At 43.2% G+C, this 27790-nt stretch overlaps 1 protein-coding gene across 2 annotated transcripts in view; it reads left to right on the plus strand.

Annotated features, from left to right (window-relative positions):
- LOC144818744 (uncharacterized) overlaps positions 1-27790 on the plus strand; it is a 397421-nt gene that overhangs the window by 11363 nt on the left and 358268 nt on the right. For both annotated transcript variants that reach the window (XM_078676448.1, XM_078676447.1), the window contains exons 2-4: positions 1116-1242; positions 16229-16339; positions 18985-19098. In XM_078676448.1, coding sequence (XP_078532574.1) covers positions 1116-1242; positions 16229-16339; positions 18985-19098 — 352 coding nt within the window. The remainder of the gene's footprint in view (positions 1-1115; positions 1243-16228; positions 16340-18984; positions 19099-27790) is intronic.

The following is a 27790-nucleotide window of genomic DNA, read 5'->3' on the forward strand; positions in this document are numbered from 1 at the left end:
ACATGCAGCATCATATCAGCAAGGCTACTAAGGGTGCGAACTTCCAAATCAATACCCTGAGGAAACTTAAACCCTTCCTACCAGCCAAAGACTTCCAAACTGCAGTACAAGCACTAGTAATCCCGCGTATTGAATACGGCAGCATCGCCCTCTGCGGTCTTCCGTTAACCACTACTGCACCCCTAAGAGCCTCTCTAAACACTGCAGCAAGACTCATCACTGGGTCAAAAAAACACTCGCATATCTCCCCTGACTTGAAATCCCTGAACTGGCTGCCTTTTGAAGCCAGAATACATCTGAAAATCGGCTGCATGACACACAAGGCTTTACACCTGAGCTCTCCCGGATACCTCACTCAGAAGCTGTCAATCTCGGGCGGCTCTAGATACACTAGAGGCACAAACAATCTGCTGCTAAAACCTCGAAGATTCAGGAAGGAAAAAACGTATAAGCGCTCTTTCTCAGGAATGGCTCCCAGGATCTGGAACTCACTCCCTCCTGAAACAAGGCTCATCTCCTCAACCACACTTTTTAAGAAAGAAGTAAAAGCTCTTCTCATGGCCAAATACACTTGAGCTTTTAACTTGGATCTGTAAAGTATCTGCACCGATCTATATTACCCAGCTCGATCCCGATGACTATGTGTTTTTCCTGTATTATTCTGCTAGATCCCTTCGAATATGTGTTTTACCTTATTATTGTTTCACTTACCTGACTATTTACTTGCATTATTGATTCACCTGTACTATTATGCTCCCTCACGTATTCATTCTCTTGTTTGGTATTCCCTGCTCTGTAAAGCGCTCTGATATCTGCAAAGATCTTGTTCGCGCTATATAAAACTTTCAAAATAAAATAAAAATAAATAAATAAAATGATGAGCGTTATAAAGAACTGCAGCAGAGTTTCCTGTTTATGTGATTTGACATATATGTATTTAAATTGTATTCTTATTCAAACTGGCTCCACTTTTGCCACTCTCAGAGAGGTGTAAGACTCACTGACTTTTACAAGGATTTGAGCATAAAACAGTTTTTTTTCGTTGCGTCTGGAGACTAACTCATAGAACAGTTTAATTTAAATAATAATATATTGTTTGTGTATTACTATTTCAGGCACCAGTTACATTCCATGATGTTGTTGCGTGCTTCTCTGACGATGAGTGGAAGCTTCTACATAAGTGGCAGAAAGAACTTTACAGGAATGTGATGATGGAAATCCACCAGGCCTTGACTTCGCTGGGTAATATTATTGCGCTCCCTAGTATCAAGTCGATGTATGCAATGAAATATGAAGCACTTTTCATTTTTTCTTTGTTCTATTTTTTGGATAGATCACAATCGTTTTTAATAGAATCCAGTAGATTTTCCAAACTCTTCAAATACATAGTACTTTTCTCAGCCGAATTATTTTTAAATGATTAGTAAAGAACGAGTCTGCATTCCTACGCATGGTACAAAAACATTTGTATCTAAATCTTAAAAGAAAGAGCAGGACTGAAGACGCCAGAATATCCCGTTAATACAAGAGAAAGATTGAGTGGAAGAGTTGAAATAAAGGACCAGATTTCAAACTGGGAATAACCATTTTTATAAAGAATACACCTTTAACATCATAGGTTATTAATGTCAAAAACAACAAGAAAACACATCACATATCTAAAATTCAGCACTTTATGAAAGGGTCTACACATATACTATGTTGCTGCAACACCTGAGTTTTAGTAGTTCACTCAGACCCGCAATACATGTGTAATCCTGATCAGGCTCTTATGAGGAGTTTATAATTGAATCGGGATTGGAAATCCGGGAGAAAACCCCACACATTTTTGAATTTCCGCTAGCATAAACCTAGCAGAATTTGTCTGGGAAAAGTGAGGGGACTTAATGAAAAATATGCAGAAATCAGTGCACGCATAGTGATCTCTGAGATTATTCCTCATTTGGCGCACTTCACCCCAGGTCCTGGGGGAATTTCTCACCAGAAAATACCGATCCACCTCCCAATATCCGCATTTGCTCTTGACGGTTTCACAGGCAAACATGTCTTGAGCACTTAACTAAGCACTTGTGACTACAAATTGCAATAAGGTCATCAAACATGTATAGGAATTTACGACAGAAAGTTATAAAAAGTAAGCAAAAATAGAAAAGAAAAAGATGGACTTTGTTTTTACAGTCACAAAAATGTTGCCATCAATTGTAACTAATCCACAGGTAGTGGAGATAAATCACTGCAATGTAGGTAGCACTTAAAACAGTGCACCTCAGCCTTAAGGAATCGCTATTTACCACCAACTCCAAGTTGGTGGTAAATAGCGATTTCCTTTCAAAAAGCACTTTTTTGCTTTTTGAAGTGTGCCATGTGGCACACATCCATGCCCTTAGGGCATGCATGTGTGCCACATGTGCACACATGCACATTTCAGGGGTGCAACAGGTTGTCCTTTGGACACCCTGGCAACCTTGAAATACCTCCTGGTATTACCGATTCGGTAATAACGAATCTGTAATACAGAATGTCTTCACATTCATTCCTATGGGCTTCCAAGCCCATAGGAATGAATGGGTAGGTATTCGTTATTACCGAATCTCTATTACCGATTCGGTAATAACAAATATTAAGAATTCAGTACTTTTTTACCGAATTCTTACCTACATCTGAAATACCAATTCCTAAATACCGAATCAGTAAAATTCGGTATTTAGGAATCGGTATTTCCCAGTTACCTACACCTAGCCCTTAGTTAATTAATTTAGCTGAAACATCTATAAATACACTATTTGTTCACAGTTAGCCAATAAAAATCATTTTAGGTAAAAACATAACATATTCTTCAGCACTGCTCATAAATAATCAGTGGTTACCTTCTCTCAAGTTTTGCAACCAAGTGCTAAATTTGTTAAAGTGAACGATGCCACCAGTACCTACTGAACGTAGAAAAGGGTAAAGAAGAACAACAACGAAGTACAGAAACACCAATCGTCTGTTAATATCATTTTAGCAAACTGCTGTTCATATCTATAACAAATAAGAATTTTTCAGTCTGCCTGTCTATACAGCATCTGCTTTCTTATTTCAAGATCATTACCTGAAGAATTCTTCCGCAGTTGCCAAAAACAGCGCAAAATGCAAACAAATAGTAAAGTGACGATGTGCACAGATTATATCATGGGCATCAAACCATTATCTTCAGAAACCTGGTCGATGGGACACGGCACATGCAGATATATATAATCCTATGATATACTAAAGTGCTAAGTGGGTAATTAGCAGCAATTTAATTTAATAGTGCATTTCATAATGCCTTATCCAGTCAGACCAGGCCGTTCATTATTACTTCCCAAAAGTTACTCACACTTTAACATTATCTAATATTACTGCATGCCAATACAGTTGGAATTAAGTCCTGTAAGCATTGTTCCAGAAGACCTCGAAAACCGGCAATAAGTGTCCTTATTGCTTGGCCTAAAGCAATGCAAAATACAAACACATGATAAAATGAAGATATGCATTGTTTACAAGCGGGGTAAATAGCCATGGCCAAGCATTCCTTTTCATTATTTACATTATTTATCCTCCATTTTATATAGGAACACCCCACAACTCCATCCACTCTTGTCAGAATTCACATAGGATTATCTGGTCCTCAAATTAAAATGTTAGATGTCATGACTTATTGAAAGCGTATAAGGATATGACCTTTTGTGGGATAGTGGAAGAATATGAAAAGTTAATCGACAATGTTAGAAACCTTGCATACATGGCCAGAAAAATTACAAAGAGGCCTATGGTAAAATCATGGTCGGAGAAAGAGAAAGCTAAAGTAAAGCTGAATAGGAAAATAGGGATGCCTTTAACGATAACCTTGCTACCAGGGATTTCTTGAGAAGCCTATATAGGAATAACTTAGGAAAAGAGATCAGAAGGATTCATTAGAATGAGAAGGAAATCATATGGACAGAGGTAATAACCTCTCTACGAGGAGGGAGATCTAGGAAGTGATCAGTGAAAGCTTAGGGTGGATGCAAAAATGTGAAACATGCCCAGTTGATTAGGAGGACTGGGCAGCATATATATTAGACATCTATAGTTAAGACAACGAATGCGACTGGGATCCATCTATGAGACTGAATGACCAACAGCTTGACAGTTAAAGGAAGGATCAGGAAGCCCTAGTCTCATCAATAAAGGAAATTGAAATGATCATAAAGAATTGGTGAATGCTCTAAGGCTAATTATCCCTTTTTTGACAGCATAATCTATTGTTATTCATCTGGGTTATCCAATTTAAGTTGATTTGAGCATCTCCGGACAGGACCTCAATTTTGTAACCTGAAAATACTCCTTCAGTTGCATCCAAGTTTGCAATTTGTCCAATGTTGCCAAAAAGGTTGATATCATCATGTGTAGAGGACAGATCGATCAAGAATGGGACAGTCTTTTTTGTTTTGGTGGAATATCAACATTATCCATTTGGAATTTATTTTCAGTGGCAGCATTTGGGCTTGATGATCTTTTTTTATCCCATATCATAGTTTCCATTAAATCTATGAGCATCATGGCATATCTGATTGATCATGTATATCTGAGAATTTATCAACGGTCACCAAAAAAGATGTATCACTCAAAATTATACACAAGATGGTTCTTGGTGCTGACAGTTTCAAATTCCCTTCCATTATATGTATCTGTTTTATGCATATTGATGAGATGTACAACCAGCAGTTATAACTGCCGGCATCTGCTCTGATTTATTCTCAGGTTTGTTAAGTTTACCCATGTATTTTCTTATCTTATTGGTGGTGCCAGACACAAGCTCATGAGTTGCACATGATAAACCATGAGGGACACAAAAATCCAGCTACAACCCTCTTTTGTTGTTGGTATGCACATCTGCCTGAAACTTGTGAACCCGCTTCTTACTTGGGCATAGGTCCACAGATTGAATCCCCAATTTGCCTTCTGAGTACGTGCAAATCGTTATTCCACTTGTATGAACTTGGATATCCGTCAAATACATGTCAGTGTTACCTTGTCATAATACCTGGCGATTCTTCTTTTCCAATTGCTAATTTCAAACGCACATTTATTTCTTGACTTACGTATTGTCTACGGACTACTAGAGAACCATCTCACTTACTGTGTCTCCAGATTGCATCATAGATAACATATAATCTTTATCGTATTTTTTGTTACCTTCAAGACACATCGCTTTTTTTATAAGCTCCTTTCGGTTCACTACCCTAGTTCAAAGTATCTGTAGTGAGCTCTTAATATTTTAGCAAATTTTCACACTATTCATTGGGTGATTCAGAAACTAAAGGAGCTGTAATTATTCTCCTGTCTGTGCTTGAAGCACACACTTTAGAGGTATTTTTGCCCATATTGCAGCCCATATCTCTGCTGCGCTTCACTCCTACACTGTACGTTTCTGAGTGACCCTGAATGAGCATATAACATTTGGCAAAAAACTTGACAGAAAAACTACCCAGAAATGTCCAAGGAATAATACAGAAAAACTGGTAATCCCACTAGTAATCTTATCGATAATCTAGAATGAATTGATCAACAGCCAAATGCCGGTATCTTTCAAGACGAATTGACCAGCACTGTGATTTAAACGCATAGGCTCCCGCCACAAGCCACTCCGAGCTGCCTGCCAACCAGGGTGTGCCTGGGACCCGCCTCCGCTGCCTGCACCCCCCAGCTCAACACTGTGAAGCGCAGCCTTCCTCCCAAAGCGGCACCCGCAGGACTGCTTGACACAGAATGTAGGAATATGCTTTAGGGGCCAAAGTTCTTTGAGAGAGGGGGCACTGCAACGACCAGGACCTTAGGCAAGCACAAGCCTCCAACCGGGACACCAGCTAGTGAGTGCAGCTCAAGCGCCCGGCTAAATCTGTCCCCCAAATCACAGGCAACACTGGCATTACAGGATTCACCATCCACAGCGGGGTCCACAGAATGCACACCGAGCGTCCTGAGCTCCTTGAGTTTAAGTCAGCCCGGAAATGCCCACAGAAGCCTGTAAAAAGGGGAGACATTGAACCCAGCTGGACCTACAGAGCTAATGCAAGGCTCTCGGGCTGAAGTTTTCCCCTGATGGGGCCGGACCATTGTGGCCTGACCTAGGCAGTTTGACACAGATAGACCTAGGCCCTGTGTCGACGCCCCTCTCTCAGCTCCAGTTCTCCCACTCTAAGCTGCTTGGTAGTAAAGGAAATAATGATTTACGTTTGAGCTGGAACTTCTGTTGGCAAGTTTCTTAGTAAATGTATCTTGAGTGATTATTTCTGTTTTGATTATAACGTTTGTGTATTATGTACAGTCTTTTTTTATAAACTAATATTGGAAGTGATGTAATATTAACTCAACGTAAACATCGTATAAGCCTTAAGGTACAGCATAGATAGTTAGCCCCTTGACTATGTTATGAAAAGCATGCACAGTGCGCCATAGAGGCGTATATATATATATATATATATATATATATATATATATATATTTCATTGGCATGCGGCTCAAATGTCACGGGTATGAACCTGCAATATTTGTAAATGGTTAGTGTAAACATTAAAGAAAGTGTCTGCCACAGAAGTGCTTAAATCATGCCAGTGCTTTCTAGTGCTCAGCATTCTTTTTTTCAGCCATGGCACTTATTTCTGATAATCTACCATATGGTGGTGCTGTCAGTCTATTTTTTAGCAGAGCTCATCCACAGATTGTTTAAAGATTCAATGTAATTTTCATTTGAATTTAAATAACAATACCTTATCCAGGCCATTGTTGCAGGTTTAGTGACATAGAGTAATCTAAATGGTCACTTTTTTATTGGAGTGTTTTGGTAATAAGGTAACATTGGTACTGGCATTTGGCAGCACTGGCAGGTTGCACACGCTGCATTGGCCTGCCGTGAAATACTTTGGCCCTGGCCATTTTTTTTTAATTAAGCACTGTGCCACAGGAATGGAAAGACAACCTCAGCAGTGAAGGTGTTAAAATTGTTCTGTTGTCTGTAACCACGCTATGTTGACATCTCTGAATTTCTTGCACTTTTTGCCTGGCTTGTTCCTGTTTTCAACTGACTACACCAAACAGCCTTCGAGGTGATCATGTACTAACCACATATTTAGTGGATCGCGCCCTCCCTGTATTCCAATCTGGTGTTGAATCGTACTCAATTTGTAGCGTTCATAAAGGGTGTCACTCTCTGATACTTGAGTGTGAACAGTCTAAAATAGAAGCAGCATTCCCCAATTGGGGGTTGTCCCCTTGAGCACTGCCTGTGTCCCTCGGGCAAGGGGTAAATTGTGTTCATGAATTTAAATAAAAAAATCATCATTCGAAGTTCTCTTGAATTTGTTTATTATTCAATGGTGGTATTCGATATTGTTCATCCCACCTGATTTCTTCATATTATATCAATCAACAAAAGTAGCTTTTGTTTCTTATCCCATCCCGCTTGGGTTTGCGTAACTATTTCGCTTTGAAGAGCCTTGTATGTACTAACTATGCAATGCCATAACAATTTCTGGAGCAGAATGACTAGATCACATCTCTTTAGTTAATTTCAGACCATAAGGACCATTGCATATGAAGATTCATCATAGTGGCTCAATTTCACCATTCACTTAAAATGTTTTTAAATGAACTTCTGAGGTTTAGTTAAACATGTGTTGATGTATTATAAGCAGAAGTCATAACGTACCCTGAGCTAAGTTTCAGTGAATTTATGTGTGTGGGTGGAGTCTTCCATTATATGCTACATCCTCCTTCAATATAACCAACTCTGACTTTATGGGGTTTGGTTCTATAGGGTCAGCCAGGCCCTTTGCCCAACATCCAGGGAAGCCAACCGCCACTGTGAGCATACTTCTACCAGAGGCAGCGAACATCGGCCATAGGGCCTGACCTAAGCCTTATGGCCTGAGCTCAAACTCTAACGAGGCATATGCTGTTGCTCTACATTGCCTTTGGCTGTATTCAGTGGGACTAAGCCACAGTGCCTGGCCAATGGCGAAGCTCTCTAAGCCATGCCCTGCACACAGCCTCCTGTGCACCCAACTCTCCCACTGCTCATGACCTTTCTCTGTGCACCACTGGGACTTTCTGAAGGTAGGTTCTTTTTGGCCAGGCCCTAGACCTACTGGTTAACTGGGGGCTGCTTGACAACATTCCTACCCAGTCTTGTGCACTCAATCCCAACTATGCTTTTTGAGAAATATGTCTGCATTTAGCCTTTTATCAGGCTCTGTACCTGCTACATGGCTTTTGAATCACCTGTGTAAGTGCTATGCTATTATACAGCATGATGTGGGCACAGGGCTTGGCTTTTGGCCATGTTTCATTAAAGCGACTAGTGATAGCTTACCCTTTTGGCCATGTATGGTGCATTTTTGTAAAAATTCACATCCTCCTTGTGGTTGGAGGTGTTCCCCCGGTCCCTTTTACCACTCTTTTCAGAGTGCAGACTTAAGTGCCTGGAATCCTGTAATGGCTGCTGCAACAAATGTTTTCAGTTGCTCCCAGCCTATCAGAACGCCTGAATCCTTGAATCCTTTGAGGATCCATGTACCAAGCATTGGACGAAAGTTAATAAAATTGCTACCTTTTCCAATTTTGTTTGTTTATTTTTCAAAAGAATTATCCGTGGAATATTGGAGCGTCCAAATCCCCCATGGCTCTTCAAATTAATAGTTACATTTTTTTTTAAATTGTTTTTATTAAACATAAATAACAAATACAAATAACAAGACCATCATGCCGTGGACGTCTGCAAACCAGTATCGGCGAGTGTAGGTTCCAGCATTACAGAATCATGAAGGAGTGTAAAAACGGGCTCATGGTGCCTCAATGTCCTCACAAATTGGATCTGTTTCTGGCGGTGTACAGATATCCCCTCGGTAAGCATTCCAAACCTCCCATATCTTCCCCCATTTACGGGTCTCCCTCTGGCCACATAAACAGCTCTCTCCCGAAACATACACCAGTCAAGGTCTTCCATCCACTTCCCAATCTGAGGAGCTCGGCAGGCGCCCCATAGTTGGGCAATATTTCGCTTAGCGATCATGCAGGCGAGAGTGACCCAAAGCTTACCATGACCCGTGAGGTCGGAAGGCTCCCATACCTTAAGCAAACAACGGCGTGCCTCAAGTGCAGTCTGTACTCCCCACACCTCACTCATTATCTCGTGGATCTTGGTCCAATATTTATGAATCTCTGGGCACTCCCACAAAATATGCATAAAGGTACCAGGCACATCACAGCCCCTTCGACAATCTGCATTTGAAGCGAGCCCCATGCGACACAACCCTGGACCCGTGGTGTAGGACCGGTGAAGGATCCTAAGCTGCACCAGCCGAAGTCTCAAGGAGATTGCCACTTCCCGAGGGGAGGACACAGCCTCCCCCCAGTCCTCATCATCCAAAACCAAACCATCTGCAATCCATTGTTCCCGTACTTTCGCCAGAGGATCTTCAGTGTGGTTGACCAATTTCTTGTAAACCAGAGAAATCGCCTTGGTGGGGAGATACCCATCCAGGATTCGATCCTCCAGCGGAGAGGCCACCAGCGGCTTCACATCGCGAGGGATAGCCGCCGCCAGTGCATGTTTAATTTGCAAATAGCGGTATCGCTCGCTCTCATTCAGTCGGTGTCTGGCTTGCAATTCCTCAAAAGTCAGAATCCCGTTCTTACCCCACATATCTCGGACCTGCGAGATACCTATCAGGTCCCAGCGATCGAAACCCCTCGACTTCCACAGGCTACCCAAAGCCTCCGAGTTCCACAATGGTGTTGCCATTGTTATCTTACCTTCACATTTGAGAGCACGTTTGGCCTCGTGCCACACCCGCGCCGAAGCCGACGTCGGACCCAACAGAGGAAATCTGCCTCGTCTAGCATACAAAATCCGGGTGTACTCATCCCCCGGCAATTGGCCACGATCCATGGCAAACCCGGTGTCAGCCGGGGAGCCAGAGACCGCGTGATTGATAGGGGCTAGCTGAGAGGCCCAATAATATTTCCTAATGTTGGGCAGTCCAATCCCACCGTCATACCAGGGTAACATTAGTTTGGATAATGCGATCCGCGGTTTCCCGGCCCAGAGAAGCTGGCGCTGCAGCGATTCTATCTCGGTGAAATAAGAGGGGGGCACGGGATCGAAAAAGTTCTGCAAAGCGTATAAAAACCGTGGTTGCGCCATCATTTTAAACAGAACCGCCCGACCCAATAGGGAAAGCGGCAGCTCTTTCCATTTTGCAATATCTCGACGGAGTCTGGCCAAGGGGGGAATCAAATTAGCCTCGAAGCGTACCTTAGGATCCCGAGAAATGTGAACTCCAAGGTAGCGGAAACCTACCAGTTCTACTTTTACCGGACAGTTCTCTGGTACTCTAGGGGGTTCACCGCTCAACACAAAGAGGACCGACTTCTTCCAATTAATAGCGAAACCCGAGTATCTCCCATAGATCGCCAAGACATCCAGAAAAACAATTAGGGACTGCCGGGGGGAGGTCAAATACATGAGGATATCGTCAGCGTAGAGCAAAATTTTGTCCTCCCACTCCGGAGTCCAACGCAACCCTTTAATTGACCTATCCCATCGAACCCAAGCCGCAAGCGGCTCCAAGGCCAGGGCAAACAAGAGTGGTGAGAGGGGACATCCCTGACGGGTGCCCCTCCCTAGCTGAAAATCACGGGACTTGTGATTGTTCACCACAACCCGGGCCAACGGAGCCGAGTACGAGAGACGGATCCATCGTATAAATTCCGTCCCAAACCCGAGCTTCTCCAACACCGCAAACAGATAAAAACACTCCACTCTGTCAAACGCCTTAGTGGCGTCCAGAGACAAAAGCACAGCTGGCTCATGGATGCGAGCGGCGCCCGCCACCACCCCATGGAGTCTACGAAGGTTAAGAGCGGTGTTACGGCGCGGCATGAAGCCGGACTGGTCCGGGTGCACCAGCTCAGAGATGACCTTCACCAGCCGATTCGCGAGCAGCTTAGCCAGGACCTTAGGCTCCGCATTTAAAAGAGAAATTGGGCGGTAGGAGGAGCAATCAAGCGAGGCTTGCCATCTATATAGATCACAATAATATTAGCGATGCGTTGGTCATAAGGGAGTACACCATTTTCTCTGCTCTCAAGATACATATCCTTCAAGAACGGTGCCAGACGGTCTGTGCGTAGCTTATAAAGTTCAACGGGAATACCGTTCGGGCCCGAGGCCTTCCTGGAGTGAACCCCCCGGATAGCCATCGCAACCTCGTCATTTGTTATGACGGAATCCAAGAACTCCCTATTCTCGGCTGACAAAACGGGCATTGGAATATCTTGAATGACCTCCGCGTTCTCTTCCACCGTGAACAACCCCACCGAAGTATAGACCTCCTCGTAATAACGGGCAAACTCGTCCACTATGAGCTGTGGATCCGTCGTGACTCCCGAGCCCGTGGTCTGCAGCTCCGGTACCAGACGCGATCCCCAGTCACCCTTCTCCAACCAAGCAATTAGTTTCCCGGCCTTATCGCCGTGTTCATAAATTCTACTTTGGGTGTTAGCGTGTTGTTCTCTCGCCCCATCGCGCGCCAGGCGTTTGTACTCATCTCTAAGGAGACCGAGGCGGTGTATATCACCCGGATCCCCAGTAGTGGAGACCTCCCTTTCCAAGGCCGATAGCTCCGCCTCAATTCTGTTGATTTCCGCCCTACTCTTCTTCTTCTGCCCAGAGATTAGGGAAAGAGCCTCCCCCTGACTACAGTTTTGTAAGCCTCCCAGAGAGAGCAGTCAGAGTCAACCATCCCTGCGTTCTCTCGGAAGTAGCTATCGGTTGCACGCACCAGCTCTTTTTTGGTAGTGGGGTCTCTCAACCGCCAAGCGCTAATTGGGGCCACCCTAGCCACATTACTTGGTCCGACTGTCAGTCGTAGCCAAATCGGCGAGTGATCAGATACTCCTCTGGCCAAATGACTTGCTTGCTGAATGAACATCGCCTGCGACGCAGGCACTAACACGTGATCGATTCTGGAGAGAGAGTGGTGCGCTGCTGACACATGCGTATACTCCAAGTCACCGGGGTGCCGGAGTCTCCACCCATCAACCATACCCGTTCCGGAGACAAAATCTGACAACCATCTACGAGAGGGCAACAATACACGGGAGGGGTACCTATCCATCTCTCCATCCATAACAGCATTAAAGTCACCCCCTATTACCATGATACCAATGGGCAATGACAAAAACACCCTGCTCAGGTCGCGAAAGGTGTCTGACTGCAATGCGGGGGGAACATATATAGAGAGGAACGTGATAGTCCTACCCTCCCAGAGTCCAGAGATGCCGACATAGCGGCCTCGATTATCAGACCAGGTAGCTTGTATGGTGAACGGAAAGGAGTTTTTAACCATAATCCCCACCCCTCTGGAACCCGAGGTAAAATCGGCGTGCGCAACCAGTTTATACCCTCCTCTGTGCAGCGCCATACATCTCTTTCCAATAAGATGAGTCGCCTGGAGCAGAACCACATCTGGCAAACGGCGCCTAATCAGCTGCCCCACCACGGCACGTTTGTTCTTGTCTCCCAAACCATTCACGTTCCAACTGAGAACGGACACTTCCAAGCCCAATCTAGCTGAAGCCATACTCATCCCCCGAGAATTCTGAAGCATTCCGTGACATCCATTGCAAACATTGGTCATAAACAAAACACAAATCAACCAACAAAAACCCCCCACCCTGCACCCCTGCATGCAACTTATGCACATCCCCAACTAGCAGTGTGCCTGTCTCCCCAGATCTAACTACGGAATCTAAATGTAGAAAACGGAGGAGGACCTTACAACAGGCCACCAACCTCCACCATCCCAACCCACATTCAAACCCCATCAACAAAGTTCCATGAGAAAAACCCAAAAAATGTTAGCAATGTCAATGGGGAAAAAGAGATCGCCCCGATCAAACCAGCGCCCCCACCACCATAGTCAACTGACACGATCAAAAAGGATCATTGTTCCTCGTTGCCCATCGTGGTGTCCCCCTCCGTATCCGGCCCCTGGACTCCATCCAGCCAGCCCGCTGCAGCATCGGGATGATCAAAAAACCAAGTTTTGCTGTCGTTCTCTATCCGGACGCAGGCAGGGAACAGCATAGAGTACTTGATTTCAGAGGCGCGCAACCGTCTTTTAATATCCTTAAATCCCTGCCGTTGTTTCTGGACTGCCTGGGTAAAGTCAGGGAGGAAAAGCAAGGACGCGTTCTCATAGGCCAGAGGTCTGGAAGATCTTGCAGCCTGCAGGATAGTGTCTCGGTCTCGAAAGTTCAGTATTCGGACAATCATAGGACGAGGAGGCGCCCCTGTCTTCGGGCGTCCACCGGGGACTCTGTGGGCTCTTTCCACGGTGAAAAAGTTACTGAGGCCCTTGGGTTTTAGGTGTTTCAGGATAAGATCCTCCACGAACAGATCCGGGGACTGTCCCTCCGACCTCTCCGGTACGCCAAGAATGCGGACGTTATTGCGCCTCGCTCGTCCCTCATATTCATCCAGCTTGCGGGCAAATTGAGTCCGAGACACCCTCAGATCTCTCACCTCCCGCTGGAGTTCCGACACATCATTGGTGAGACTCGATGTTTTGATCTCAAGTGACTTGACCTTCTCCGAAGTTTTGGTTAGGTCAGCTTGGATTAAGCCCACCTCGATGGTTACCGTGTCCAATTTGGAGTCCATCCTACCGAGGGAAGACTGGATCCCGGTGATCTCTGCCATCAGGTCTTTCAGTGTCGGGTCCGCCTCGGAGGGGCCATCCTCCTGGCCACTCACTTGAGCGTGTCTCTCGTCCACCGGGGAACCCCTGGAGAAACTATACTTTTCCAGTCTATTGGACTGAACCGGCCTGGTAGTCCTCGATGTTTTCGGAGGTGGCCTTTCGGGGTCCCCCCTCGCTGCCATTATTAAATTCTGTACGGACACCACCTCCGCAAACCGCTCTAGGCCGAGCCAATATGTCGCAAAGTCAATCAATGCCAGACAATTGCGGGTTGCGCCGCACAGAGAGGGGAGCACTGTGCGAACTAGTTTGAGAGGGGAACCCGGAGGCCCCGCAGATGCAACACGACTTCCGTGGATCGAGTGCCACCATGCACTTCCGGTCCCACTCGCCGTTGTTGTTGAACTCCAGAGCGGGCAGTGCCACACGCAAGGTCCCGGTGACGTGCCCCAAAGGCCCAAAAGTTTCAGAAAATGGCGTTAAGTCATCGGAGCGCCCAAATCGTTCGAAATTTCGCCCAGTGGCTCAGGCGCCGGTCCCCCACCCGATGGTGGGGACGGGGCTCAGGATGATGTGCCGGATGGCAAGTCAGGATGTGGCGGCCGGCGGAGCTGATGCTCAAGCGGCCATCTTGGTCGCTGGCGCTGCTCCTCCCCCCAATAGTTAATTATTAATCACTGGAATAGGAAGGAAAGAGGAAGCTCTCTTCTCCTGTATATAGATGGAGGTACTGTTAGATGGACCAGAGATGGGAGTACCCACCTCACAACTTCTCATTCCAGTGCTGATTCCCAGAAATAGGAACAGTGGCTTCGGACAGTTAGACAGCCTGACTCTACAGCAAGATTGAGAACTAGTGGGTCTCCATGTGACACAGACACCATCATTTTAACCTAAGCTGACCCTATTGCATAGGTTGGGAATCCTATGAGTTAACAGATATCCTAACTCTCTTGCTTTTGTGGTAATTGAACACCTTTTCACCCCAAAGTTTGCCTTTATGAATAGAAGTAAGGGTTTGGAAGGTACGAAGACAGATTTAATAACGACACATTAAAACATTGAAGGTTTGCTGCAGCTGTTCAGGCAAAGCATTGATTGTACATCCTACAAACCTGTTAATAAAGATACTCATTCTGGGATACTGGCCAATTATTTCTTTTGACTAATCAATGGATGTAACAAGCACTGGCAATGCCAATAAGTCTATCTTTAAAGAAATGTTGAATGTTAATGTAAAGAATTACAGGCAGATAGCGTGAGACTAGATATGGGAATGCATATGTATTTCTGTGGAAGCAAAGAACTATATAATAATATTGGTGTAGGTTAAATGGTCAGGTGACAGTTGCACTGTCAAGCCAGATTTAAAAATCCGTGTAAGTTATTGACTGCCCTCCTCTCGCCCGTGCTGCTTCGAGAGAAAAAAAGCCCATACGTTACTTAGTTATCTAAGGCACTTTAATAGCTTTACAATGCCATATGTGGTTGCCTAAAAGTTCAAGCTCAGGTTGCTGGATAAATAAATTTAAAAATTATCACAGCGGTGTGGAGGAGGGAAAGCACGTTTTTGTGGAAGCACACAACTTCTGCCCAATCAAAACAAGTATACCTGGCTCCCAACCTGTGGGCGGAATCAAAGCCCCTTTCCAGCGATCCTTACTTAATTGTCTGATGACAGCAGTGCTGTCAGGCTGGACAATAAAAAGTGTACACACAGGGCAAATTATATGAAAACAACTTAAAATCCATATTTAAAACTGATGTCAGTGTGTAGGTTGTAGAGCTGGTCAGGTCCAGCCAGTACATGTGATGCATTATTCATAGATACAGCTCTGCACCCATTGCTCTCTTTAACCCCTTCTCTGCGGGGGTAATTCCCCCGCTGTGCTGGGGGCCGGGTCGGGGGGCGCGCACAGCGCCCCGGTGCTGATGACGAGCTCAGCTCGTCATCAGCCACAGTGTTCGTGTGCTGATGACGAGCTGAGCTCGTCACGGCCACACCCGTTCCTTAGAACGCTCAGCACAGCAGGGGAATTATCCCCGCGTGTGAGCATTCTAACGGCCATGACGAGCTCAGCTCGTCATCAGCACACGAGCACCGTGGCTGATGATGAGCTGAGCTCGTCATCAGCATGGGAGGGGTTAATGACAGGAACATCGGGGTCCAGGGACTAAAAGCAGCCTCTTCAACATTGTGACATAAGCCTCCAAATAAGCAGGGAACTGCATACATTGCAGGGAGTTCTCTTAAATTATTGAGGTCTCCAAATATAACCCGCAATACAATATAGTAAATAATCAAAGATGAACCTCTACCTGTACATGGATCCTTTTCTTTATCTCTCTATTTTGCACCGTGTCAGACATTTTGTTGTCTGTAGTCATTACTCAACGAATGATGATACTGCATAATGATTTGTATATTAATCAATATATTTTGTTTATGTCAACAACAGGTCCTCTTATTGCCTCCTCAATCTTTTCATTAAGAGTTCAAGAAAGTGATGATGTATGTCCCTTGGACAGTCCGGACCCGGAGAAAAGCAACAGTATTAATAATTTAACAAGTAAGTGAAAAGTGAAAAATAGTTTGGTGGGGATACAATTAATGTTTTCAGTCCACACACTCTCAACAACACCCTCATATACATTTACACTGGTGCGTGAATATTCAAGACCGCATAGTGGAAGAACCATTTGAATTATTTCCAGCACTCGCGCTTTTTTCACTTCCTGGATTCTTAGCTTTCTGCATCATCCCCAGTAAGGTCAAGAGGGAACTGTGATTGAATAGATCTTGAAATTACAGCGGTATTGGTATCAGTGAGTGAAGCCAGAGAGGGGAAAGGCTGAAATGTGAGGCACAGGAATGCCAAGGAACAGAGTTTGCTGGAAACCAGGCATTTTACTTTTGCCCTATCAACCATTTTACTGAGGCGTTCCATAACCATATAGAGGAACAAGGCCAAAGTCTGACTTCCTTTATAAGGTTGTGGTGCTCCGAGGTGACTTGCAATATCCTTTTCATGTATGGCATGGGGTACTTTACTTTCTCCATATAATACATTACACATCACCTTTCCCATAAACCACTTAAAACCTTGGTGGGTAGCTCTTCACATGAAAGTGAGAGCCTATTTGCATACATGAAGAATAAAAATAAAACCTCTAGAGCAAAATTAAACACATCAAAAATCTGTAAGATCTTTGCTGCAAAAAGATATTGGGAACAGTTCATTTTTTTTGTTTAAATTTCTTTATTGGGAGTTTTACATTTAATGGTACATAGTTACACATCATTATTAACACATGTTGACAGGTGAGTGCAGGCAGTTTAATGGTATCATTGCATCACGGAAGAACCATCCAAATATTAGGAACAGTTCAATACTAGTCAGAAAAAAAAAAAAGAAAAAGCTGCAGTAGCTCAGATTATGTAGAAACATGCAGAAAGATTATACATTTTCTAGAATGATATGAGTGCAAAAAATACACTTCTTTCTGCTTTTCACTGTAAGGTTGAAAAATCGAGCAAAAGAAAGTAAAGCAATGTTTCATTTTTGTTGTTTTAATCTGCTATTCTGTGACGCAACCTGCCTTTCACTTCAGTTGATGGCTCTGACTGCAGGCATTGTGATGTCAGAACTCGACTGTAATAGATTAGTGCAGTTGACTTCTGATGTCTTTTCTTTATAATTGGCGACTGGGTGCGTCACAAGTCTTCGAATATAAAGAAATTAGAGACAGGCATTTATACAGGGATGTAGAATCCAATGCATCTTATATGTATAAAGTAGAATGTTGACTCAACGAAGACTGCATTACCTATTGGCAATAAAGGACGGAAGGAAAGAGCGAGGAGGTCGTGGCCCTTGTGGGCATCTGAATGTCATACAAGGTACTAGAGAAATGTCTGGAAGCCAAGAAGACCAGATGGGAAGTTAGAAAGTAGAACTGAAGCTGCCTGAGGTGGATCACGAAGAGGTGCCATATGGCTGGTCACTTTTTTGGAGAGGCGAGGGGTTAAGCACTCAATATAGACTTTTTTTGTCAGAACCTGTTTGGGGGGGCATGGAAAAGCAGTGCTTATTTACCCTCAACCACTGTCCCTACTAAGGTTCTGCAGACGGTGCCAAGAAAACCTTTTCCGAACTTGAATCTCAGGGTAGCAAGGGCTAGCTAAATTCCCCTCTGCCCCCACCTTTGGCAGTCACAGGTCCTCCGACTGCATTGTTAGCACCCACCAGAGTCTGCATAAGTCAGTCTGCTCCTGCTCACATGCTATAACATCACTGTCATGGTGTCAGGCTGTGCAGTAGTACAACCCTAGGTCAGGAAACTTACAGGGAGGTTCCCACTCTAAGACTCATATCGATGCTGGTTACATTGTCTTGATTTAGTCCACTCCTCTGTGATACTCCATGCTTCTCCTCTTCAGGCTATATCCTCTTCCCCTCTCTTAACAGGCCAATCAGGATCTCCGACATACCCACAGCTCCTCCAGCAAGATGGGGCAGATTTCAGGTGATGTCCCTTTGCCTCTGGGAGACTGGGGATGAAGGCTCTCTTCGTAGTTTTTAAAGTACTTTGTGGAGCATTTCCTTCCTTGGTCATTAGGAAACTGGAAGTGAAGCAAAGTGGGATTGTTTGGGACCCACTCACGGTTCGTTTCCAGACAAATGCGAGTGTGCTTTAGCCAACTTTGTCCAGCTAGGCACCCAGTAAGACTACGCTGCTAATCTTATGTGTCACTTTTTTAATAATGCAAGTAACCTTGCCTTATGCTCACATTTAATCAGTTCGAGTTTAGGGCTGTATAATAGTTGGTACTTTAGAGACTGAAATACTTTACACTGTATAAATGTATATCATAACATGAATATTCCTTGTCTGAAAGTTCGATTTTTTGTATTCTTGTTTCATAGCACCGCTTGCTCTTTCTTGCACCCCATGTCATATGTTGCAGATTTAAGCCTGGATTTCGTAAGTCTACCAAAAGGAATGACAAAGATGCTTTAGCCTCCGGCTTACCTCTGTTTGTGAATAGCTAAGCTTAAGTTTTGTGATCGGTGGCTCTATCACAAAAGCATTTTGAAAGATTTACCCAGCCTGAGTCATACAACAAAGAGTTTAAATTTGATTTTGAAACACATCCTTAAAGTTACGTTTTTTGTGAGAAAGTAAAGTAGAGTTATCTGTCTTCCTATTACAGATGGTGCGGATGTCAATCCTGAAGTGTTATGCAGGGTGAGCAGACAAGAAACCCTACATCTGAAGAGTCACAAGGACACAGATGGAAGAGCAAAGAGTGACCGCCTTAGCACAGGTATAGGTAGCTGCCAGATCAATCCGTTATTCACTCTTGAAACCCCCACCGCCTCCCGCTATCCCTCACTTCGTTGAGACAAAAGGGTTCATAATTCACCCGCAGGCTTCCTAGTCCTATACTATGTTCTGACTAGCTGACTCCTAGTAAATGAGTGGCAGTGACTCTGATTTGCTGTCTTGGAGCAAGGAACTGAAGACGAGGACCGTCAGTGCATTGGCATGTTTATGCGTAATCAAGAGAGAGAGGTAGGACCAGAAAGCTAGTCCATGTCCCCGGTTAATATATGATTAAATCAAAAAGAGACTAGCTCAAGTTACTTTTAGGGGAGGGGGAAGACTCTGATATGTTTTGTCACGGAGTGTGAACACCCAGCAGGTGTGTTCAAAAAGCCCTCACCCACCAACCTAGTTGGTGGCATGCTTCATCATCGGGCCCACCTAGTGGCACCTAGCGTGCCCCGGGTGTGCTTCAACGCCTGACTACAGCGGAGCTGGTATTTTACTGAGTGTGCGGTGAAGATAGTTAAGGAAGTGATGTTAAAACGGCTGAACGGTGGTCCCAGTACCCGAAGGTAAAATTAGACTTTAATACCTGGGCCTCCGTCAGCGGTTAAAAATAAGGCAAGGGGATGTAAGAGGCGAGTTACGACCTCTCACATCCAATGGGTCAACATGTTTCAGCCAGTGCCTTATGACTAGACTGGCTTTCTTCAGGACCTAAAATAAGTGAGTGCAAATTACCTAGTGGGGGTGTAGGGGAGACTATGTGTCTACACGCCCTAAAGTGTATCTACGTGTGAGAGGGGGATTCCCTTCTCAAGACCACCTGTACACATAACATGGAAGGACAAAACAAAACACACAAGGAGAAGGTAGAGTCATTAGGATGTACAGTTTTACGCACATCTGATGCCGTCACTATAGCGAGTGCTGGTGGGCTATAGGCGGCTATGGTGTGATGGTATTGGTGGTACCATCACAGTGGGAATCGCACTGATAACTGCGCCGCATTTTCACTAATGCACCCTGTTTTACTCCGTCTCTTAAAACACCTCACTTTCGAGTTATCAGTGCGATTCCCACTGTGATGGTACCACCAATACCATCACACCATAGCCGCCTATAGCCCACCAGCACTCGCTATAGTGACGGCATCAGATGTGCGTAAAACTGTACATCCTAATGACTCTACCTTCTCCTTGTGTGTTTTGTTTTGTCCTTCCATGTTATGTGTACAGGTGGTCTTGAGAAGGGAATCCCCCTCTCACACGTAGATACACTTTAGGGCGTGTAGACACATAGTCTCCCCTACACCCCCACTAGGTAATTTGCACTCACTTATTTTAGGTCCTGAAGAAAGCCAGTCTAGTCATAAGGCACTGGCTGAAACATGTTGACCCATTGGATGTGAGAGGTCGTAACTCGCCTCTTACATCCCCTTGCCTTATTTTTAACCGCTGACGGAGGCCCAGGTATTAAAGTCTAATTTTACCTTCGGGTACTGGGACCACCGTTCAGCCGTTTTAACATCACTTCCTTAACTATCTTCACCGCACACTCAGTAAAATACCAGCTCCGCTGTAGTCAGGCGTTGAAGCACACCCGGGGCACGCTAGGTGCCACTAGGTGGGCCCGATGATGAAGCATGCCACCAACTAGGTTGGTGGGTGAGGGCTTTTTGAACACACCTGCTGGGTGTTCACACTCCGTGACAAAACATATCAGAGTCTTCCCCCTCCCCTAAAAGTAACTTGAGCTAGTCTCTTTTTGATTTAATCATTGGCATGTTTAGACACGTGCCTGTAGTAACTCCTGGGAAATATGAATTGATTCTCTGAATGAAGTATTGCCCTTACCTCTTGTTCTACTAATTCTAATTCTCAAACTACTGTTCAATCTAGAATGGACCTTCTATTTTGTTAAGCGCTAAATCTTCTGGTGAAAATAGTAATGTCTCTCAACTGATGAGCCTGAAAGGAGTGGTTGGTTCCTCTCAATCAGTCCTCTCTCTTTTGGATTCCATGTGAGATCTGCAGGTTTAGACAAGAGGGTGGCATGACAGTTTCCCCGTCTAATGTGTCTTTTCCAGCATGTTACTTCCATCTGAGAAATGAAGTTATGTTTCCCCACATATGAGACTAAAGAGATTTAACAGCCTGCCCCGTCTCATGATATTGTATCTAGCTCTGTAAAAACCTCTGCTGTTGAAAAGGCTTACCAAAATTGTTATCGTATAAAAACAACATTTCAGAGTTTGAAACTGATTAGTACTTACTTTTACCAACTCAGAGTAGTTTTCAACAGAATTTCATCATTTCAATGCTAACATTTCATTTGTTTGAGGAAAGAAAAGGAGACAATCAAATTTGGCTGAACTTCATGGTTCAGAAGGAGGAAGCAACTCAAACCACAGCTCAGGTCAATCTACATTGTTTCCTGCTTTTGTATGGCTCAGTGACTGGCAATAATTTGACCTCCTGGCTACATTGGAGATGTTTGCGGAAAGCTAGATACATATTGTGGGTTTGCACAAAGTGGCATACTGCGTAAGGGGTGCTGAGATTTGTGTGATCATACAGTCTGTGCTGGAGCAGTAAGTAGATTACCTTTTGTTTAAATCCAAGGCTATCCTCTTAATCAGCTTTTTTTCTGGTTTATTTATCCAGTGACACAAGCAAGATATTGTGATGCAGCACTACTCCAAAAATAACTTCTGAAACCATATCACTTATCCCTGAAACACCAGAACATACATTCACTCACCAGTGGGGCCCATATCACTGTGAGTTTCGTACACACAATTTCTATCTTACTCTTGGGATCAGTGAATCTCAATGAAGAGCTGCTGTATCATAGCGAAATGTCTAAATTAACTAAACGTTTATATTATATACATCTGCAGTTTTGCAAGTTTACCATGGTTTTATCATCAGAAAATATACATTTAGACATATCGCCATAAGGGTCGATGAGTCTGCTAGTAAGAAAATTAGGCGTAGGAAAACTCGAGACCATCTTTAATTTCCCATTTATCTAATTTTATTAAAGCAATTTTAACATGTCTAAAAATTTCTTTTCTTTCTTTCTTTATTTATTTAATCTACAAATGGCATTTAAACGAAAGTTTAATTCAAAACAGTTAATTTCATTTATTTTAGAAAATTTCTGAAATAACGTTAACAATTTAGGTTCAGAACACAAGTATTAGCAAAAGACAGATAGTTCCCAAAGTCCATTCTCCTAACTCCCTAACTAAAATCCCTCACTAATGTGCCATTCCTGCAAAGAAAAAGTCATAGGTCGAGAAAAAGAGTCTTACATCACAGGAACATCAGCAATCCGACAGCATCTCTGGAGGGAATTAAGAAGAAGTTTTTTACTCAGTAAAATCAGCACTTTTGATACCTTTTTCACTAGCTCTATCTATCTAAAAGAGTAACTTTTAAAGAAAAGTCGAGTCCTCATTGGGCAGTTCGGGGGTGGATGAGCATAACCTCATCTCCACATTATACAATTTCTTCCTGTCAGGGTTTTTTTAATGCCCCCCTAGACTTCCAGGCCACAGCGGCCTTGAACTGCCTTCCGCACAGGCCCAAGCAGCTCGCATTCATTCTCATCTCTTCGGCTGTGCATGCGCTCTGCCTTTGGCTGTCACAGTAAACCAGTGACTCCATTTTGTCACGGGCCTCTCGAGTCAGAAGGGGCACTATCATAGAAACAAACACAAATAAACGTTAATTTTAGAAAAATTGCCTTTCTGTTTACCTCCCCCCTTACTAAGGTTTTCCCTATTAGTAGTTACCTAGCAAATAAGTGACACTTATGTGTGGTATACTCACTTTAGGTCCCGTTTCTGGCCACAATACATAGACAAAAGCACATTTATGCTTTATTCCGTTATATCAATGCAGCATATTAGTACAGGACACGACAAAATTACATAGTTAGTTAATTATAATTGCAACATAAGCAGAGATCAGTTTCCCACGTGTGTGTATGTCCAAGTTTTTATTCTAGGTTGGTTATTCTCATGCACCACTCTATTAGTTCAGATTACATGTTATTGAAGTGTGACTTCACAAGGGGTGTACAAAATGTTGTTTCTCCACCATGCTCCATCAACTCCCCCCTTTGGTGATTTATCACCATATATCTCCCAAAATGTGCAAATTTTATTCAAAACATGTTCCAGGTTCTTCAGGTTAATAAGCCTTTATACTTTAGTAACTTTTTCTTTAGTCTCTTTAAAAATCTTTTCTCAGAATTCCTCCATTTCTATGTCACCCTTTTCTCTCTCCCTTTCTCGTTTTTCTTGAATTATCTTCTTGAATGACTTTCTAACATTCCTTCTTTTTCTGTATATGCAGCATAATCTTATCACTAAAATAGCTAATACTATGACTGTTACTGGACTTAGTATTTTACCTATAATTGAACTACCTATTTCTTGAAACCAATGTTTAACTGCTGTAAAACTTCTACCAAGACGATCAAGAATACCATCAACCTCCAGTGGTTCAATTTTCCATGCAACTTTGTAATGTTTGTTATGTACTTTTCAATGTTCTGACTTTTATCTGGAATATAGGTACAGCAATGCTGCACCTTCAATATACCACAGACTCCTCCTTCTTTTGTCAATATAATAGCAAGAGCAAGACGGTTTTGCATTACTATAGTTCTCATAGCAATCATTTCGGTGTTTACCATTAGGAATCCACCTGATGTATCTGTTGACAAACAATCTACTATTGTTGACAATCTTCGAATTCGATTTGCATTGAAAGATATTCCCACTGCTGGTATCAGTGCTCCAAAAACATCCCCTATTATTTCTATAACACTCTCTCTTTTTCTACGACTCAACGGTTTACCTATCTCATGTATGCCATTTGTCCCCTATCTACATGAAAAATGTTGGGAAAGACCAAACCCACATAGCATGTCCCATAAAAATGGTCAGGCAACCTGTAAAAAGCTTTGTTCCCACAGATAAAATAAACACCAGGAAAAACTGGATCATCTTCTCCTTTAAATCCCCAACCCCCTATTATTCTATAGGTATCTTTAGATTGACTTGCTCCTACAAAGTAATTATCATACTCAGTATTATCTCTCCTAATACAGAATTTTCCCATCAATGGACTTTCAATATTTATAGCTACATTCACATTTCTTTCATCAATATTTTCATCATTGAATGTCCAATATTTTGATTTCTCATGTTTCACCCTTTCTTTGCGTTTATAAGCTATTCTTCTCTCTTCAACCATATCTAAAAATGCCTCCTCTTCCACTCTCATTTTACATGTCAGATTATTTTTAAAAGCATAGTCATGATTTAATTCATCCATTTCTAGAAAGTATTCTCCCATAACTGTAGCAGGCTTTCTTTTATCCAGTTTCTTATCAATTTTTAACTTTGCAAATACTTCATCTGAATTAGAATAATGGTATTCCAATTTACCTGTTTGGTAAAACAGGCTTGCAATCACACTACATGTAACCCCATATGTAAGTGGAAGGTGATGGTATGTCACCCCCTCAGAAACAGATGCAGGCAATTTCACACACACATAACAATCACTTGCATCCATTGTTCTGACATACTCTGATAACAATTTTGGAAAAGTATTCTTTGAAAAGTCACTTATTGAGCTATCCTGATGTATTTCTGGCCTATATACATGCTGTTTGTTAGATTTCGACTCTGTCTCCCGTTCGCTTGAACTTACATTCTTTTTCAATTTCACTGAGCTATCCTGGAAAGGAATTACAATAGCCAAAATTATCCATATCATTGGTAATAATCCAGTGCAAACCATGCATAACCTACACCATTTCCTAAATATAGAAAATTTCGTCTTTTGCTCATTATTCACAATTTAAAAAAAAAAAAAAATGTATACACAGCAATTTTTCTCTAACAAATTTTCTTCGACCTTGTGGCACCTACAGAGTTAGTTTTGTTACCTCTAACAATTTTTCTTCAACCTTATGTCAATTACACAATTATTTTTGTTTTTCTCTAACAAGTTTTCTTCGACCTTATGTCACTTACACATTTCTACTTCCCTCTATAATACCTTTTTCTTTATCAGGATTTTTCAGGATCTATTCTTTTTATCTTATACTTTGAGCAACCGTTGTCCTTTTCAATAATTCGCCTCTTTACTCACTTTTCCCATTTGTCTTTGGGGAACTCAAATCTTCTTGGCTACTGTTCACCTCCTCAATTGACGGTAGGACAATATATGTCTAGTCGGGTGATTTGTACTTCTGATTTGGTCTTCTCACTCTTTTGGGTTGGGGTACCACTTCAATCTTTCTTCCCAAAGATTCTCTTTGATTGGTTATCTCATGCACTTGCTCTTCCTGCTTTCGTTCTCTGTTAACCAGTTTGATTTTCAGCTCGTCATTTTTCTTAGGCCAATTATCTCCTTTACAGAATCTTTTTGTCCTAGGCTCTGTGGTGTAGTGATCCACTCTCCAGGCCCTTTTTCTTGGACTCCTTCTCACAGAAGTCTCATCTGCACTGTTGTCTGTTTCGCTTTCAGTGTCTTCGACAGTTTCGTTTATGATAAACTTCACAACGTCTTTGTCTTTTCCAGAGTTCATTTTCTCTTCTGACAGTTCTTTCACTCCGTAAGGAACATTTCCACAACTGGTACTTGGAATCTCATCCTTGTCGTGAGTTACTTCCGCTTTTCGAGAATCAGGATTTTCGTTCCTATCTTCCGAGTTTGCAGACTGTTCTTCAGAGTTTCTCTGGTCACCAGTTTCCTCTTTGGTCTGCTCAATGTCCTCACTGATGTTTTCCTCTACCAATTCTCGATCTTCAGATTGATCTTCAGAATTTGGTACTTCAACAATTTCCTCTTCTCCTTCAGACGCAGAACTAGCCTCCGAAACCTCCAGATGTCGACGTTCTTGTCGAGCTTCAGAATCTGGACCTTCTTCTGGTTCACCTTCAGAGTCTGAATCAGTGGTACTTTCACCTTCGTTTGGATTTTCAGGCTCAGGCACACGGATTGTATGGCTCGCGTGAACCCACCTTTTCACTCCAGCACATTTAACTGCAGTTGTGCTTGATTCGGACCCAGGCTCTAGGGACTAGGTCATGAGCTGGCTTTTTCTCTTTCGTGTCTGAATCAGTTTCCACCTGATGGAACACAGAAGTCACTACATCAGACAGATTTTTGCAGTAATCCAGTATGATGTCATCACTAATAGTTAATAACTTATCAACTGGTACATATGCCTGTCTCATTACCCTTCCCATCAGAATCTCATGTGGACTCAGTCCAGTCTTTCTGTCTGGAATGCTCCTCAAAGTCATCAGAACAAGGGGCAAGGCGTCTGGCCACTTCAATCCTGATGCCAAACACATTTTTGCAATCCTGTTTTTAATTGTCCCATTTACCTGCTCAACCACTCCCGAAGCTTTAGGCCTGTATGCACAGTGTAGTCTTTGGCGTATATCTAGTGCTTCACATACCATTTGTATGAGCTCATTTTGGAAATGGGGACCACGGTCCGTTTCAATGGTCACTGGAAAGCCGAATCTAGGTATAATCTCTCGTAGAGGTAACTTGGCAACAGTTATTCCATCATTTCTCCTTGTGGGGAAAGCCTCCACCCACCTTGAGAACAAACAGACGATCACCAGAACATATCTGAGTCGATTACACGGTGGTAACTCGATGAAGTCTAACTGCATTCGTGTGAATGGACCTCCCTCCCGTCCTATGGTTCCCAGAATCACAATTGTCTTCATGTTTGGATTGAACTATTGGCACAACAAACACCTCTGGCACAAACTCTCTGCAATCATCCTAAATTTAGGATTGTACCACGTTTGTCTAAACAGGCGCAACTTAGCATCTCTTCCAATGTGAGCTTGACCATGGTATGCTTGGGCCATATTTGAGATCATGCTATCAGGCATTACTGGTCTTCGTCTTTCTAAACCCAGATTTCATCTTCCTCTCTTTGTCAGCACCCTGCTTTTAACCAAGTATTTTTCTCTTCCTCATCTGCCTCTTCCTGCATGTGCCTCACTTCCTGCCAAGTTTCTACTACTGTGGTTAGCATTAAAGGACTTGGAACATGTTCTTTCTCTCTGTCCTTATTAATTGAAGCCAAATTCTTTGCACAGTATTTTGCAATTGCATCAACATAATGATTACCTCGGGTGATGTAATCATCTCCCTTTTTGTCTGCTGCACATTTAATCACAGCAATTTTGTCTGGTAGCTGAATCACATCAATTAGCATTCGTACAAACTCAGCATTCCGTATGGGAGATCCTGCAGAAGTCAAATAACCTCTTTGGGACCACAGTTGCCCATAATCATGGACAACTCCGAAGCCATACTGACTGTCAGTCACTATGGTGACTTTGATCTCCTTTCCCAACCCACATGCTCGAATCAAAGCAATCAATTCCGCTATTTGAGCAGAACGGATCCCTTTCAGACAGGATGCTTCCAGTACTTTTGCTACAGTGCACACGGCATAGGCTGCACTTAAAGCACATTCATCCGTTCTCAGACATGATCCATCCACAAACATCACATAATCAGACTCGGGTAACGGCTCATCTCTGATATCTGGTCTTGGTTTTGTACAGTATTCAAGAACATCCAAACATTTGTGATCAACCTCACCTCTCACCTCGACTTCAGAAC

This window comes from Lissotriton helveticus, chromosome 2_1, assembly GCF_964261635.1.
Source record: "Lissotriton helveticus chromosome 2_1, aLisHel1.1, whole genome shotgun sequence".
NCBI lineage: Eukaryota > Metazoa > Chordata > Amphibia > Caudata > Salamandridae > Lissotriton > Lissotriton helveticus.